The sequence below is a fragment of the Eubalaena glacialis genome, chromosome 19 (genome assembly GCF_028564815.1).
Source record: "Eubalaena glacialis isolate mEubGla1 chromosome 19, mEubGla1.1.hap2.+ XY, whole genome shotgun sequence".
In the NCBI taxonomy this organism is placed as follows: Eukaryota; Metazoa; Chordata; class Mammalia; order Artiodactyla; family Balaenidae; genus Eubalaena; species Eubalaena glacialis.
The window spans coordinates 12096669-12114974 of record NC_083734.1 but is presented as its reverse complement, the minus strand read 5'-3'; the positions used below and the strand labels follow the sequence as shown (position 1 = coordinate 12114974).

Here is an 18306-nt window from a genome sequence, read left to right as displayed (position 1 = left end):
TTAATTTTAGAATTTGGATGCCTTTAAGAGTGGTCATATTTTTTATTTTTTTGCTATTGGTTTTAGTGAGCTAAACATGTAAAAGAACATGCAGAATTTCTTTTATTAATTGGATTCCTAAATAACCAAGTTTTAAAATTAAGTGACGTTTCATTAACAATTAGAGATAGCCATTTAATAATGAGTTTCTCTGGAGTTCCCGTTTTCAGTTTTATAATTGAAGAGTCAGACTTTTATGAGATAAACTAAGAGAATGATTAACTGTTTCATGGCAGGCTTTGGAATCCCTCCTGGAAAAGACACTGTCACCAAAAAAGGCAAAGAAATGTTTCAGTGAAATTCGGAGCAGATTTCCTATTGGTAGCCAAAGGGCCTTAGAGAGATGGCGAAGTACATCACAAAAGAGTGAGAGGAGGCCCTTTGTAGCAAAGGAGATATTTCCACAGGAAACAAGAGGACCTTCAGTGGCAAAGAAGCTTCTTGCTGGTATGTGTCCTAAAGTGTTTATTACAAGATACTTTATTCTTTGAAATTGTCTGGACTGTAACAGTTGCCCCCCCCCACCACCCCGGGTCAGGAGTTAAAGCCTAGTCCACAGTAGGTGCGCTTGAACTAGGATAAAGGAATAGCAACCAAAATGCTTCCTTAGGCTGGAGGCTGGAGTATTTTTCCATAGAGGAGGGTGGAGAAAGTAAAATTCCCGTTTCCTGCATCATAGCGTTTGGGCTAACCAAAGTAAATCCCTGCAGAGCTGGAAGTTAGAGCCCTACTTTCTTTTTTTAAAGTTTTTTAATTTATATTTTAACAATAGATATATACATATCTACACAAACACACGTTTGGTTGATATGTATGATCTTTTTTTACATAGGTAATAAATTCTCGTTATTCCAATAAGCAGAGTTGAAAGCTTACATGGTGTGCACATTTAAACAGATACTGCCAACTTGCCCTTGAAAATGGGCATACAATTATGTTGTTTAGCAGTGACCATCAGTATGTATTTCCCCATATCCTTGCCAAGTACTTTACATAATGAAATATAAAAAATTTCCAGTCTCTTGGTGGAAAATGGTACCTTACTGTTTTATATTGTGTTTCCCTGATTCCTAGTCAGGAAGGTTTTTCTTTCATGTGTTCCTTAGCCTTGTTCATTTCCTCTTCTGTGATTTATCTGTTCATATCCTTTGCCATCTCCCTACTGGGTTCTGTCTTTTGCTTATGGGTATCTAGAAGTTCTTTATATATTTTGGATCTTAATCCTTTTCTGGTTTACATGTATTGTAAATATTTTCTCTTAGACATTTACTTTTGAATTTTGTTTATGATATCTTTTCTGGCACAGAAAATTTTATTTTTATTATTTATTTTATTTACTTTTTTCGGCTGTGCCATGAGGCTTGCGGGATCTTACTTCTCTGACCAGGGATTGACCCTGGACCCTGGCAGTGAAAGCACCAAGTCCTAACCTCTGGACTGCCAGGGAATTCCCAGAAGATTTTAATTTTGTAGGCAAAATCATCATTCTTTCCTACATATTTTAATATTTTAAGAGGCAGTTCTTTCCTCTTTGTTGTTGTGCTTTTTCAAAATTTTGCTGATGGTGATTGCTTATCTTCAGAGGAATTTAGAATGAGCTTGTCAAGTTCCATGAAAAATGCTATTGGGAGTTCGATTGGTATTACATTGAGTTCATAAATTAATTAGGAGAGGAATGACATCTTTACAATATGATCCTATCAATTTATTCATGCCCCTTTTCCATCCCTTCAGTTAAATTCTATAACTTTCTGCATATGATAATCCCTGACGTAGGAGTATATAGGAATTCCTAAATTTCTTGTTAGGTTTATTTCCAGTTTTTATTGCTATTATGAATGGGATCTTTTTTAATTTTTTTTAATTTTTTTTAATTTTTTTTTTTAAAGGAACTCCATTATTTATTTATTTATTTATGGCTGTGTTGGGTCTTCGTTTCTGTGCGAGGGCTTTCTGTAGTTGCGGCAAGCGGGGGCCACTCTTCATCGCGGTGCGCGGGCCTCTCACTGTCGCGGCCTCTCTTGTTGCGGAGCACAGGCTCCAGACGCGCAGGCTCAGTAGTTGTGGCTCACGGGCCTAGTTGCTCCACGGCATGTGGGATCTTCCCAGACCAGGGCTCGAACCCGTGTCCCCTGCATTGGCAGGCAGATTCTCAACCACTGCGCCACCAGGGAAGCCCCGGGATCTTTTTTTAAAATTACATTTTGAAATTGGTTATTGCTACTTATAGGAGAGCTGTTGGATTTGTACATTGCTCTTATATCTGACACCTTGCTGACATCTTTAATTTGTTATGGTACTGTATTTCATTGGTTCTAAGGTATACATTTGAACATTTCTGAAATTGGGATGCATTCTTAAATTGATGATCTCTTACAATTACTTGACGATATTTTAAATTTCCTATCGGTACATAAAATAATGATATGTCTTATACTTGATATTTCAGATTTGATGAAATATGAGGTTTTGTTAATTTTTATGTATTTTTCCAGATAGATGAGCTCGCTTAAGTTTTGCTTCTCTCTTTGCAATTTTTATACCTTTCTTTTTTCCTCTTTCTGCTTTATTGAATGGATTTTAATTCAGGGTAATATTGAATAATAGCTGTAATGGTGGACATCAACTCCCCTTGCGTGCCCCCCCTTTACCAGTTTAAAGGGAATGCTTTTTCATATGTGATGCTGACTGTTGATTTTTGGTAAATCTGCATATGAAGTTAAGGAAATTTTCTTCTGTTCCTGTTTTGCTAAGAGATTTTCTTTTCGTCTTTTTTTTATTCCTTCTTAAACTGACATATATACATTGATAGTATTTTAAAATAGTTTTAAGATTTTAATATTGAATTTTTTAATATGCCATTTATATCAGAGTGTGGATGAATCCAGTAAACTAGTTTTCCTTCTTTTAATTGAAGTGGAATGTACAGATAGAAAAATGCACTATAAATTTACAGCTCAATTATCAGAAAACAAACATTTGTGTATGACCACCACCCAAGTCAGGAAATGGAACATTACAAGCACTAAGAAATCCCCCTAGACTCTCCTCTTCCAACCTCCTTCCCCTGCTTCTTCCCCTCTATTAACTATCACTGTGATTTTTAATGCTGTACTTTGGTTTTGCCTGATTTGGAACTTTATAAAAAATAGAATCACACAATTGGTATTTTCTTGTGAGTGGCTTCTTCTACTTAACACTTTGTGAGATTCATCTGTTCTGTTTGTGTAGCTGTGATTTGTTTATGTTCATTGCTGTATTCCATTGTATGAATATATGACCATTTATTTATTTATTCTGTTGTTTTAATCATTGGGTTTTTTCCAGTTTGGGGTGATTATAAGGGAAACTACTGTGATCGTTTTTATATATGTCTCTTGGTACATGTGTGCCTGTGTTTCTGTTGGGTTTATTCCCAGGAGTATAATTGTTAGGTCATCAGGGTATGTATTTGTTCAACTGTAATCAAGATTTTTTTCAAAGTAGTTTTATCCTTTTATATTCCAACCAACCATGTATGAGAACAGTTGCTACACATCCTTGCCAGCCCTTGTTATTAGTTTTTAAAATTTTGGCGACCTGGTTGATGTGTAAGGCTGTCATTGTGGTTTTAGTTACATTTTCTGGATGTTTAATGGTGAGTACTTCTTCATATATTTATTGGCCATTTACATGTCTTCTTTTGTGAAGTGCCAGTTCAAGTCTCTTGACCAGTCCTCCCTCCCTCCCTCTCTCTCTCTCTCATTTTCTATTCCCTTTTTTCCTTTCTCTCTCTCTCCTTTTCTTTATTGATTTGTAGGAGTTCTTTGTAGGAGTATTCTACATAGGACCCTTTCTCAGTTACCTGTGTTGTAAATATCCTCATAGAAATAAGATGTAGCTTGCTTTTAAATGTTGCCGTGGTGTCTTTTGATGGACAGAATTCTAAATTTCACTGTATTCCAATGTAGCAATCTTTTCCTGTATAGGTTTTTTGTTGTTGTTGTTGTTTGTTTTTTTGGTTTGTTTTTGGATCCTGTTTAAGAAGCTTTTCCTTATGCCAAAATTAAGAAACTACTTTCCTGTGTTATTTCCTAAAAAAGGTTCATTTTCTTCCAGGTGGATATCTAGTTGAGCTAGCACTCTTTGTTGAAAATATTCTTCTTTCCCCACAGTGGCATACAGTGTCACTTTTGTCATAAGTTGTGTCCACATATGTGTGGGTCAGTTTCTGGGTCCTCTGTTCTCTTCCACTGATTTATTTGTTGGTTCTTATGCTAGTGTACACTATCTTACTTAATTATTCTAAGTCTTGATATCTAGTAGAACAGCTTTTGTCACCTGTTCTTCTTCCAGAATGTCTTGGCAAATCTTGACCCTTGGTATTTCCATAGAAATTTTAGGATCAGAATTTGTTAATTTTCATCCCCTCCCCCTCCAACAACAAACAACCTATTGGAATTTTGGTGAGGAATTGTTATCTTTACAATATTATATTTCCCAATCCACCAGCAGGGTATATATCCCTCCATTCATTTAGGTTGTCTTTAAATACTCTCAGTAACTTATAATGTGTGTGTGCGTTTGTTCATCTTTATTTAGAATTATTCCTTGGTATTGCTATTTTCAGTGCTCTCAGTGCTTTCAGTAAATGATGTCTTTTTAAAAATTTAATTTTTAATGAATATTGTGGATATACAGACATATAGTCGATTTCATGTGTTGATCTTATATCTAGCAACCTTGCTAAGCTAATTTATTTCTAATAATTTATGGGCAGATTATTTGTGTTTTGCAATGTATATAGTCATGTCATCTATGAATATAACCATTGGTTTATTTCCTCCTTTCCAATCTTTATTCCTTTTATTTCTTTTTCTTCTATGGTTTTCTGGTTTTATTTACTTGATCTGTAGATTACTGATATAAAGGTATGTTAAAGTCTCTTGAGACTTTTAAAATTTCTCTTTGTATTTCTATTCATTTTTGTTTTGTACATTTTGAAGTTGTGCTGTTAGATGCATAAGCGTTCCTTACTGATAAATCTTTTTTCTGTGGATTTTGTATGTTATTATTAAATATCTCTCTTTGCCTTTTTAATGTCATTCACTTTGGATTCTGTTTTGTTTGATATTAATATTGTTTCATCTACCTAACTTGTTTGGCATTTACCTAGAATACCATTTTCCATCCCTTTATGTTCAGTTTTTCTTTGCTCTTTTATTTTAAGAATGTCTCTTGTAAATAGTTTGCTGTTGGTGTTTTTAACCCTGTTGTAGAGTTCTATATTTAACCTACTTACATTTACTGAGATTAATAACACATTTGAACTTTCTACCTTATTTTTTGTTTTCCACTTGCCACTTTTTTTCCCTTTGTTGTAATTTACTATGTTAATCAAGTTGTTCTTGTTTCATTTTGTTTCCTCTACTGATTTGAAAGTTATTTATCAGTCTGGTTTTCATTTATTTCTCAATCTAAACTAATTCTGTGGAAATCTGTAGCTTAATGCACTGCCTCTATCATGAATGTAACAAAACCTAACTTACTCAGTTACTATTAGATATTTACTCACTCTAATGTGGTATTCTGTTCCCTTCATTGGTAGGCAGGTAGAACTAATATAGCACCTTCCTTCTAACCGGAAGGCTGCCTTTGCCAGCCTTTCCCTCAGGACAGGTGTGATGTCTATTTGCCGCTGTATCCTCTGTGGTAGCCCCAAGGCCGACACATAGTTAGGCATTTAAATGAGTGACTGTGAAGAAGTGAAATAGAACAAGAAAAGGCCTCTGAGCAGCAAATCACAGTAACCTGAGTCCTGGGTGCTCATTTATGATACTCTGGAGGGGATGTGGAGAACCTTCCAGGCCTGCACACAGAGATGTGTTCCCTAAATGAATTAAAGATGAGAGGCACCCATAACTGAGTTGTGAAAGATGAGGACCAGATTCAGAGAGAGAAGTTGGGAAACCTGCTAATATAAAACTCACTGTAGGCACCAATGTGGGAAAGCAGGAAGACAGACCACCGTGGGAAAAACGGGGACCAGAAAGACCTCACTCTAGTCCCAGCTCCGCCAGTTTGTGATCCTGGGTTGATGACTTAATCTCTCTGAACCTTCATTTTTTCCATCTGTGACTGGGGATAATACAGGCATACCTTATTCTTTTGTGCTTCACTTTATTGCGCTTCACAGATACTGTGCTTTTTACAAATTGAAGGTTTGTGGCAACCCTGCATTGTCAGGTGATGGTTAGCATTTTTTAGTGATACAGTATTTTTTAATTAAGGTGTATACATTTTTTAAAGACGTAAGGCTATTGCACACTTAATCGACTACATACTACATAGTGTAAACATAACTTTTATGTGCACTGGGAAACCAAAACATTTGTGTGACTCGCTTTATTGTGATATTTGCTCTATTTTGGTGGTCTGGAACCGAACCCACAAGATCTCTCAGGTACGCCTGTGGTCCTTATCCGATGTAACTGACTTAGTTGTTGTAAGTAGCAAATTAGATAATTCATCAAGAATTAAGTGAGCTTCAGTTATCTGGAAAATGTGTTTGTGTGGAACAGCTTGTAGTTCCTGACAGGGCAGAATGAATGGGCCTTGCCCTGGACTGAGAGAGTCAGAAGATGTGACTCTGCTGCTTGCTGACCTTGTGACCTTGAGTAAAGCACTTAACTGTTACTTCCTCATCTGAAAAATCATAGTAATCGTTGCCCCACCTGCTCTGTGTGTCATGGTGAGCCTCAAATGTGAATGTGAATTGTGTTAGAAACTGAAAAAGTGTGCAGATGTCAGGGCTGATCATAAAATCACTGTCGTTATTATCATTACAAATTGAGATATTATGGTTAGCTACTTTGCAAATTTAATACAGTTGCTCATGGGGAAAGATATGGTAGCCCTCTTATTTTTATTTATTTTACTGGTATTTTTTTGGTCTTTATAATCTGAATTTCAGAAGGTTGCAGTTTCTGTTTCTGTTTTAGATCTCACTCTACCTAATTCCTCCATTCTGAGTTCCTAAGGTCTCCTGTTCCCAACGCCCGCCCCCCCACCCCTAAGAGTCATAGGGAGCCACTTGGGTGGAAAACCCCGTCTTTTCAGTTGGGATATATGTGCGAGCCTGATTTGATCTTGTGATTTATGTAATTGTTGGCTGGCATGTTTCTTTAGCGGCTTCTGAAATGTTCTTGCAGTGGTTGATTGCATTAGTATAACTTGTCAGATGTAAGGATGCTGGTTCCCTCCCCATCACCAGCAATGTCCTCAAACTCAGCTGCCCCTGGAACCTGTACTACATTTGCAGTTGATTTATGCAAATCAGAACTGAAAAGGCATCAGGACCTAGAGGTCAGAGTTGCCTTGCTATATGTAAACTTGGGGATTAATAAATAAGTTTTAGACTGAGGATTTAGTCTAAGCATTCTTTCCTTCCAATTTATGTATCCTTGCTGCGTAACTTCCATGACCTTGAAAAGTACCAGATTAAAAAAGTGATGCAAGAAGAATCTGGCCTTTGGCCAGATTAAAGTAGTCTAAATGTAGTTTAGACTACTCTTAAAGTAGTTAAAGTAGTCTAAATGTAGTTTTCCTTTTATTATGAAATATTTAAAACATATAGAAAAAGAATGAAAATAATAAATACCTGTATATCTACTAGCCAGATTTAACAAACTTTAACATTTTTGTTTTATTTGCTTCAGAATCTTTTTTGGAAATAGAATATGACAGCTACAGTTGAAGTGCCTTTTATATTTCTCTCCCCATTCTATACCCCTCCCTCCCTCACCAGAGGTTACTTTTGTTATTATAATATGGACCTGCCCTGTTTTTATACTTGTACTGCTTATGTCTCTATCCATAAACAATATAAAGTATTGTTTCATATGCTCTGTGTTTCATGTCAGTGATATCTTACAAATGCAACATTTGCAGTTTGCTTTCCCCTCCACTTAACGTTTGTAAGACTTGTTCGTATTTAACATGAATTCTAATTTATTAATTTAACCACTGGATAGGTTTCCCTTGTATGAATATACCATAGTTTATTCTCAGTTCTTATTGATGGACATTTGGGTCGTTTCCATTTTTTTGCTGTTACGAACACTGATGAAGTGAGTATCTGTGTTCATGTCTTCCTGTGTAAGCGTGAGGGTTCCTCTAGGCTGAGTCTGTGCCCAGGAGTGAAACTGCTGGGTGACAGTGTGGGTGGGTCTTCAAGTAGCTGTGCCAGTTTACTCCTGCACTAGTAGCTTGTAAGAGTACTTGTTTTTCTACATCCTTGTTTATACGTGGTATTGTCACATTAAAAATTTCCCCCTAATCTGGTGGATGTGAAATGGTACCTCATTGTCTTAATTGCGATTTTTCTGATTACTGATGATCATCTTTTCATGTTTTTATTGACAGTTCAGATTTTCTCTCTAAATTGCCGTTTTCTATCCTTTGCCTGTTTCTCTATTGGATTGTTTGTTTTTCTTATAGATTCTTAGGCATTCTTTATATATTCTGGATATGAAGCCTATATTAGTTATATGCATTACAGAGATCTACTTCCAGACTCTGGCTTGTTTGTGACTTTATGGTGTCTTTTTGTCAAAAGGAAGTTGTAGTTTCATGTAATTAAGTTTAAATATGTTAACATTATATTTGACCTTAAGAAAGCCTTTTCTGCCCTGATGTCATAATCATATTCTCTTATATTTTCTTCTAAAATCTTTAAAGTTTTCCTTTCACATTTAGGTCTTTATTCCATTTAGAATATAAGTGTTCAGTTTGAGGCAAGGATCCTCACGCTGAACAGTTAAATTTTTATTTTGTTACCTATGGATACTAATAATTTCAGCACTATTTATTGAACAATCCAGTTCATATCCACTGATTCGTCATACTGCCTTTGTCATATCCATCCTGCTTCATTGGTTTCTGCCTGTTCCTGTATCACTCCCACACTGCCTTAATTATTACAGCTTTATCACGAACACTTTATCTCCGGGAAAATAAGACTCCCACCCCTGCCCTATTCCCCACTTTATTGTTCTTCAGAATTATCTGGGCTATCTTGGGATTTTACACTTCATAAGAATTTTAGCATTAACCTGTTTAGATCCACAAAAAAATCTGTTGGGATTTTAATTGAACTTGCATTTGAAATTGTAGGTCACTTTGGGGAGAATTGACAGCTTTACAGTATTTTTTCATTCATGAATACAATTAATCCAGATTTTCTTTCATGTCCTTTAAAATACCTTTGAATTTTTTCTGTAAAAGTCTTGTACATCTTTCATTAGATTTCTTCCTTAGTGCTTTACAGTTTAGTTGCTAACGTTAATGGGGTATTTTTTCTCTTATATTTTCTCAAATTAGTTATTTTGATGTGTGGGAATGATATTGACTTTTGTATATTTTTCTTCTTTTATCCAGAAACCTTGCTGAACTCTATTCTTAGTTGTAATTGCTTATCTGTAGATTCTCTTGGATTTTTTTTCTATGTAGGAAATATCTCATCTTCAAATAAAGACAGTTTTACTTTCTTTTCCACTGCAGGTTGTATGTCATGTATGGAGTTCAGACTTTATTCTGTATCAAATTAGGAGCCATTGAAGGTTTTGAGAAGTGATATTTAAATATTTACATTGAAAAAAATAATTATGGTAGCCAGGAGAAGGTGTGATGGAAGATAAAGAAGGGGTCAGTTAGAAGATGCTGTTGTTACAGTCACAGGATATTGCAAGCCTGACCTTGGGTAGTGGCAGAAGGGAAGGAAGGACAAGAGATATTTAAGAATTAGGATCTGAGGGACCGGGTGAATAAGTAAATGTGGGAGGTGAGATTCAGGGAGTCAGCCATGGCACTTAGGTTTCTGCTTGTAGAACTGCAGTAGGAGTCATAGGATTAGGAGCAACTTTGACAGCAAAACACCTCAGTTTTTAACAGGGTATTGTGAGCTTATCTGTCTCTAGATAATCATTCTCACTTGATTTGAGCAGCATTTCCTTCAGTTTTTCCTTCTGAAATCTCCATGTAGATAAGTATCAACCTGATACAGAGCTTCCAGTGACCCAGGGGTTGGAAAACGAGCTTGATGTATTAGCTGCGGATATCCTTCCGGAAGAAGCTCCATCTATTGTAGACCAAAATGCGAACTTCAAAGAAGAGGCATTAGCCCTGGCAAAAACAAGAGCAGGGAAAAAGAAGCTTGTGACTGAGAATGTGCCACCCTTTAGGAAGAAAGATACCCCGGCACCAGCAAGACTACAGCAAGTATGAAATCACTCCTTTCTTCTGGCCCATTTGTATTAATACGACATTGTCCAGGGTCACACAAGGCTGGTACCAAGGCTGGTAAGCAGTGGAGCTAGGATTTGAGTTCTCAGGCATTTGAATGCCAGAGCCCTTGAGTCCAACTATCTAAACTAAGCTGACTTAGCTTAGCTCCAGGTCGTTTTTATTTTTTAACAAAAAACAACAGGTTTTAATACTGTTACTAAGGGCAGGGCATTCTTTCTTGTCCTGGTTTAGTAAGAGCCTAACTATTTTGATACCAAGGTCTTCACTGAGTAGGCTATTTTGAAATTCAGGTTTTTTCTGCTGCTGATTTGGAAGTGTGAAATTAGAGGGGATTAAGATTTCCTGCTAAAGATAAATATCGATAAATATTTGATATTGAAAGGCATCTTAGGGTGAGTACTTTCTAATATGGCTTTGGGAGCCAGCTGGCTTGAAAGTACATTATATTTTAAGCTTCTATCTAAAATTTAACTTAAGGCCCTACCAGTGGAGAACTGGCCACAAGACCACCTCCTAGTCTAAATACCCTTAATGTAGTTACTCCCATTTGATGGGTTGTCCAGAGGCTTATGTAACAAACCTGCATATTGTCAGGTGACCCCAGAAAAAGGATATTGGCAGTTATCACCTGTTACTGGTAGATCATGGATTAAGATCGTCTCTATTCCTTTTCAAACAAACTCTTAAGGGGGGTCATTGGGAAATCAGGATTCAGCCTGTATAAATTCAGCCTGGTGCTCTTCTCCGAGGCAGCCTCATCCTCTACAGTGTTTTACAGTAGTCATTCTATTTAGATGGCGTATGCCTTTCTGCCTTCACCGTCGTACTCCTCCTCCATTAGCCCTTTTAATCTTCTAGAAATTCGTGAAGACATTAGCTCCCGTTTTACAGATGGGAAGCCTAAGATTCAGAGATGTATTTTAACCAAGAATGTTTTACAATTTACCTCTTTTGTTTAGTTAGGAAAAATTATTAAAAAAAAAAAAAAAAAATATATATATATATATATATATGTATGTATATGTATATATAAAGACGGCCAAGCCAGGGATTCCAGTTTTATGCCTCCACCCCTCTCCCCACAACCAAGGTTGTTTCAGTGTAATTTGTACCCTCCCCAAATTTCTGCTACACTGCTTTCCACTTAGGTTTTTGCTGAATGGGTGTATGAACATCATAGGGCCATTTGAAACTTCAGTAAGCCAGAGGTTACAGCCAGTTTCTTTGATATCCGTTTGGCTTTATAATTCATAGTTATCTCTTGCAGGGACTCCACAAAGCTGGAAAAAGTAGACCACCCCAATGTTACAGCAAAGGCAGGTTGCAACGGACAACAGTCTCCTCCAGGTTAAAAATGAACCAGCAGCCTGTGAAGAACCACAGGGCTCCTTGGATACCTCCAAACCCCACATCCCCGCTGGCATCTCCTAAATGGTATGTAAAAATTCACGGCACCATTTGGGTATGTGACTTTATTTTCCTCCACAGATCAAAGGTGACCTACTCCTTAGAGCAAATAAAGCAGCATCTTTAGTTCCCATTAAGGAGAAAAGCTTATTTGGATGAGTAATATATACATGAGACATTTTTTGCTAGAAGCCTATTGGTTCCTCTTTCCTACCTGGCTATGGGTAGAGTAACTCCCACGGGTCACCCCAGTACCCTGCGGACATGTTCACCGTATGGAGGATCATGGGCTGCCCTTCACTTGTCTCTTCACCCAGTGGATCCTAGTTACTTGAGGCCAGGAACTGTGCCTTTCTTATATCTGAATGTACAGTACCTGATGTAGTAAATCTTAGTAGACATTTAGTAAATTTTTGCTGAGTGAATGAATATTTAAAAATAATTCCTATTCCAAGTCAAGACAATATGAATTATAAAACCATGCAAATCTCATAGACGCTCTCCTGACCGCAGGGGACAGTTAGGATAATGCTGACATTACTGCCTTGTCACCCTCACTCACAGCACATGGAGAATGAGGACCCGCCGTTCCACGGAGCTGGGGAGAAGGCATTGTCCTTCAGGGGCAGCAGAGTCCAGTTAGGTGGAAGTTAGTCTTTGGGGAATTGGTTAAAAGCGAAGGGGAGGACTTCCCTGGTGGCGCAGTGGTTAAGAATCCGCCTGCCAATGCAGGGGACACGGGTTCGAGCCCTGGTCAGGGAAGATCCCACATGCCGCGGAGCAGCTAAGCCTGTGCGCCACAACTACTGAAGCCCGTGCACCTAGAGCCCGTGCTCTGCAACAAGAGAAGCCACCTCAACGAGAAGCCCGCGCACTGCAACGAAGAGTAGCCCCCGCTCGCCACAACTACAGAAAGCCCATGTGCAGCAACAAAGACCCAATGCCGCCAAAAATAAATAAATAAATTTATAAAAAATATATATATATATATATAGATAGAAAAAAAAATTTAAAGTGAAGGGGAGCTTGTATACCGTGAGACAGTGGTTCTCAAAAGCACAATGGAAAGGGCCAGGAGGTAGGACAGTAGAAGGAAGGCAGTCAAAAGTAGTAATGGGGGGAGGAGAACAAGTGAGAAGATAGGTGACTTGAAGGGTTCAGCTTTTAAGAGGCGGGCAGGAGACACGGTGAGAAGCCTGGTGGGGTGGAGTCCCCGAAGACTCTGAATGATTGTGAATGGATGGTTATGCTTATTCCTCGACTCTCACTTTAAAGCTGAAGAAACAGTGTCCAGCGAATCTAATGTCTTGCTTATATAGCAGAGCTGGGACTAAAATCAGGTCTTCTGATTTCACAATGTATGTGCTTTTTTGCTTTTATTTCTCTGCTCTAAATTCTATGTTTTTGGGGAATTCCCTGGCAGTCCGGTGGTTAGGACTCTGTGCTTCCACTGCAGGGGGTATGGGTTCGATCCCTGGTTGGGGAACTAGGATCTTGCATGCCACCCAATGTGGCCAAAAAAAAAAAAAAAAAGTTCTGTATTTTTATATATGTGTTAGTATAGAGATGTGAATTCAGTTGTAAGCTCATAAAAACAGCAGTTGGTTGGAGTTTATATTGCACAGCAAATATACAGTGGACTGTCTTCTAGAGTGTATGTGTGGTCGGTGGGGGAGGGGAGGGCATAAGGCTTACGGGCTCCAAGTGCTGTATTAGGCCTTATAAAGGCACAAAGTTGCTATGTAACATGGAATGTAATTAGTGACCCAAATCTATATATTAAAACAGGGTTTTGTTGAGGTTCACCCATTATTCTGTAACTGACAGTTGTTTTTTCATTTAAAATAGTGATTGCTTCTATGAAGCAAAGGAGGACTTCTCTCCTTTGACACTGAGCCTGAACCCTGGAAGATCTCACTCTGCTTTACATTCAGTTTCCAATTCAGAGCCCCATCCTGTAGATCACCATTAATTTAACGCTCTTGTCTTCTCTGAGCTGGCACCTTTTACGAGTCATTGGATGTGGAGTGAATGATTACAAAGGTAGAGTTTTCCATTTTTTTGCAGTGCTGCCTGGCTAAAGGTGAAATCTAGCCCCAAAGATGCCGCAAAAGAACAGTCTCTCCAGCAAGAAGATACTCAAGAGGAAAGTCAGTTGAGAGGTGCTGTTGAGCACGAAGCAGCGAGGTTTGTGCTGGCGTTCGTCAAGTCTTTGAAAGATAAAGGTCCCCTTTCACGAGGATTCTAAAGCGAACTCTTCTCTTTCCCATGTATAAAGTTGGCTATTTAAAATGGAATTTACTAAACTTTTCTGTCAAATTATGCAGCTCGGACAGTGAACCCCTGTTTTATTCCTTGTCTAATTCATTCAAAAATTACCTATGTGTCAGTTGTCTACCAATTGCTTGTTTTGTATATGTATATGGTACAGTTGTGAGCTCTCTGGAGACTTTTAAAAAGGGGGGCAAAAAAGACAGAATCCCAGCCCCTGCTTATTTATAGTCAGTGGAGAGGACATATCACTGACTATAATTTAAGATAGAACATGGTATGTCCCCTGAGAACTGAAGAGTTAAGAGCTGAGAGAGTTCAGAGGGGGACAGGACACCTCTGCAGAGATCTAGGCTTTGTGGAGGGAGATGGAAAATCAATTAGGACTTAAAGAATAGGCTTTAAATAGGGGGTGATGAGGTGAGGCCATTCCATGACAAGAGAGCAGTGAAAACACATTGTTCTGCATTCATTTGGCTGGAGTTGTTCTTGCAATTATGGGGAAGCCAAAGTGAAAGTGGACCATTAGATAATTAGATAATTTGATACTATTCATGTAACCTGAACTGAAAGCATCAAGCCCTAACACATACAATAAGGTTATTCCCAGTTAGCTTTTCCTTTCTGTTTTTATTTGACTTTGCTCTGCCTTTAGGGCTCTCCTGGGAGCCCATTTCTTTGTCTGAGCTGGAAGATACAGGAACAGCTTTGTTTTACAGCTGAGCAAGAAGTCCTAATTGCAGCAATGGCTAGTTTTCTCGAGAATATTCGTGGGTATTTTTTTTTGTGGCTCTGCACACTCACTAGGAGTGCTCTTGCGGGTGAATGTCTTTTTACATGAAACGTTACATGGAGAGCTTTACTGGCCCAGAGGCTGCGTTACCTCCTGAGTCTTTAATGGAGCCAGGATTGGTGCTCTGGGGGATCCTGACTCCTGGTCTCTTTATGTGGTAATGATACCTGCAGGTCAAGGCAGAATTGGTCTGAGTCTTTTGTACTGTCTGCTAGACTCACTTGGCTTGATGCTGAAACTTCCAAAAGATTAAAGGAATTAGAAGAATTAAAAGCCGAAGAAATGGACAGAATGCAAAAACAGAGGTAACTGTGTGTTTCTGAGGTAGAGAAAAACCAAAGCAGCAGGGCTGTTCTACATCATCTAGTCATTTTCACAACTAGTTGAGATTGTTTAGTGGTGTAGTCACACTTCTCATGTTTATTGACCATCTGCCTGCTTAAAGTACTTTGAAGTCACCTAAGAAGCCAACACTAGAGCCCAGACTGGAGCCCCAGGGAGTCCTGGCTGGTTTGAGGAGAGTTGGGGTGACTCTGATACCATTCCTCTAGGCTCAATTGGCTTGATGCTGAAACTTCCAGAAGAACAAAGGAATTGAATGAACTCAAAACTGAAGAAATGGATAGACTTCAAAAACTGAGGCATGGGACTTCCCTGGTGGCACAGTGGTTAAGAATCCACCTGCCAATGCAGGGAACATGGGTTCGAGCCCTGGTCCGGGAAGATCCCACATGCCGTGGAGCAACTAAGCCCATGCGCCACAACTACTGAGCCTGCGCTCTAGAGCCCACAAGCCACAACTACTGAGCCCGCGTGCCACAACTACTGAAGCCCATGTACCTAGAGCCCGTGCTCCTCAGCAAGAGAAGCCACCACAATGAGAAGCACGCCCACCGCAACGAAGAGTAGCCCCTGCTTGCCGCAACTAGAGAAAGCCCACGCGCAGCCACAAAGACCCAACGCAGCCATAAATAAATAAATAGATAAATAGATTAATTAATTAATTAATAAGGGGGAAAAAAACTGAGGTATGTGTTTGCTTCTGAGGAAGGATAGTGAATGCTTGCCTATTCTAATTGGTCTAGATAGTTTCACCACCAAGCTGGACCATTTGGGCCTAAGCTCACTAAAGGAATGAATGAATGAATATCTACATGCCTACGTGTATTTTACACAGTACCTTTGCTAGGAATTATTTCTTTGGTGTGGAGTTTGAATGATATCTATAGTTTCGGAGGAGTTTTATCTGAAAGATCAGTATTCTGTCTATTTGTTCGTACTGCACTCAGAGGTGCTTTTCTCCTGGCTCGGTAGGGTAGGAGGTTGACGTACAGTCTGCTCTTGTGAGTGGCTGTGTGGATACTTTTGCTTCACGTGTTAGCTTGAGTGCAGCCTAAGGTTTTTGAATGAGGTTGCTTCTCCCATTTGCCCCCAAGAGTGTTACCACCTAACTACGGGCACGAAGAAGTTCATGAGAAGGTTTAGTTGATACTGCTGCAGTTGGCTCATTTTTCTAGCTCTGATAATGATTCACCCTGAAGTCACATGAACAGAATTCTCGTTGACACAGCTGTGCATGCTGTCACCGGTCACGATAGAACGTTCACTCCCAGGCTGGAAGGGCTGTGGCTCTTTCTTTAGAGGGTGAGCACTGTGAACCACCACCCCAAACCAAGAGATAGGTCAGCACCCCTGCCCTCAAACTCCCTGTGAGTCCCTCTTCGGTTGCAACCCCTTCTTTCTCCCCAGAGCTCACCACTGTCCTGATTCCTGTGTTATCTTTTCATTACCCTTATTCATAAATCTGTTATCTAAGTGTGTATCGCTAGCCATATATTGTTCATCCTGACAGCTGAGAAGCAAGCCCAAACCTAGCTAAACAAGGAAAAGGCAGTGCTGCTGGTAGTAGATGAAGATTCCCAGGGAAAGTAGGCTGCACTTCCCTAGGAGTTTTTAGGTGCCCATCCTGGGAAGTTAGTGGGCAAGGTCATGAATGAGTCCTTGCAAATGTAGGGCTTACCCCATTTGGGGCATCTGGAAGTGAACCAAGTGCAGTGGACTTCTGGAAGAAGCCTGGTCAGGGGGACAGCGGGCTGCCTTGTATAGTTTTCTATTTTATTGCCAAGAAGTATTCTATTGCATGACTATCCCACAGTCTGTTTATCCATCCTCCTGTGAATTAACCTTTGGGGTATTTTCCATTTTTAGTTAGTATGGGAGTTACTTTCTAGTTTTTCCATATCCTAGCTGACATTTGGTAACGTCTGGGGTTTTGTTTTGTTGTTTTTTTTTTTAATTTTAGCCGTTCTGGTGAGAGTGTGGTGGTATCTTGTTGGGATTTTAATTTGTATTTCCTTGAAGTCTAATGATGATGCGGATCTGTTTTAGTGCTTATTGTGACGTGTCTATTCAAGTCTTTTGCCCATTTTTTATCGTTTTTTTAATTATTGATTTTTAAGAGTTTTAAAACATATTTTCTGGATTTGAGGCCCTTTTCAGAATATGTGCAGCAGATATTTTCTCACAATACTATGGCTTGCCTATATATTTTCTTAATGGGGTCTTTTGATGACTAGAAGTTTTAAATTTTGATTAAGATCAGCTTATCAATTTTTTCATTTTGCAGTCTCTTTTGTGAAATAAGTAATCATTGCCAGTGCTAACATCTCAAAGATATTCTGTGTTTTCTTCTAAATGCTTTATAGTTTTAGGTTTTATTTTTATGTCTGCTATCCATTTTTTATTAATTTCTGTGCATGAGATGAGGTGCTGATCAAAGTTCATTGTTTTCCTTATGTATATCTGGCTATTCTAGCACCCTCTGATGAAAGGATTATTGACCTTGAGCTTTACTCTAGGGTCATCTGGGTGGACTGTTGGCTAAGGACCCTCATGTGGGTCTTTAGGTCTTTCCTTTGGGGTAGGTCAGACTATCCAGAGATGTGTCTTTTGATCTTCTGCCTGGAGGGTGAGGACCTGGATGCCAGTGTCCTAGGAGCTGAGCTGGGCAGGAGGGTGGTGAGTCTTACCACTCAGCATTCAGCTCACGTACATGAATCCCCTCTTTTCAGTAGGGCACCTACTGTCCCAATGTAATTGGCATCCCTGAGTCAAGAGGCCCCTCCAGAGAATGAACAACCAGACTTCCCTCAGAGTTGGAGAGAGGCAGTGGTCCAGTTGTGCGAAGGAGGGAAAGGGACCTAGGGATCTAACTTCTCAAACATCATTTGACTCTTGCCTTTTATAGTTAAGCCACCTCCTCCCAGCTCACCCCCAGGCCTAGGCATACCTGGTGCTACCAGTCTTGTGCCTCTTTAAGTCAGCAGAGCAAATTGTGTGAGTTCTCAGGTTTCCTCATTATGACCCTAGAATTCAGCTTTCTCAGGTCAGTAAGTTACTTACCACTTTTGTCCTTCTGTTTCCAGCACCATTATCCCCCCTTGTCTTTGTGAGTTTATGTCTAATTCTGTTATTGTCGGGCTTGGGAGGGAACAAAATTAGTTTCATTTGTT

General features: G+C 39.1%; 1 protein-coding gene across 7 annotated transcripts in view; it reads left to right on the top strand.

The window, feature by feature from the left end:
* KIAA0753 (KIAA0753 ortholog) overlaps positions 1-18306 on the top strand; it is a 60262-nt gene that overhangs the window by 19490 nt on the left and 22466 nt on the right. For 6 of the 7 annotated variants that reach the window (XM_061175019.1, XM_061175020.1, XM_061175021.1 and 3 more), the window contains 4 exons: positions 276-486; positions 10061-10296; positions 11591-11757; positions 13798-13917. In XM_061175019.1, coding sequence (XP_061031002.1) covers positions 276-486; positions 10061-10296; positions 11591-11757; positions 13798-13917 — 734 coding nt within the window. Of the gene's footprint in view, positions 1-275; positions 487-10060; positions 10297-11590; positions 11758-13797; positions 13918-15009; positions 15100-15345; positions 15436-18306 lie in introns of all 7 variants that reach the window. The other variant, XM_061175024.1, reaches the window with a different exon arrangement.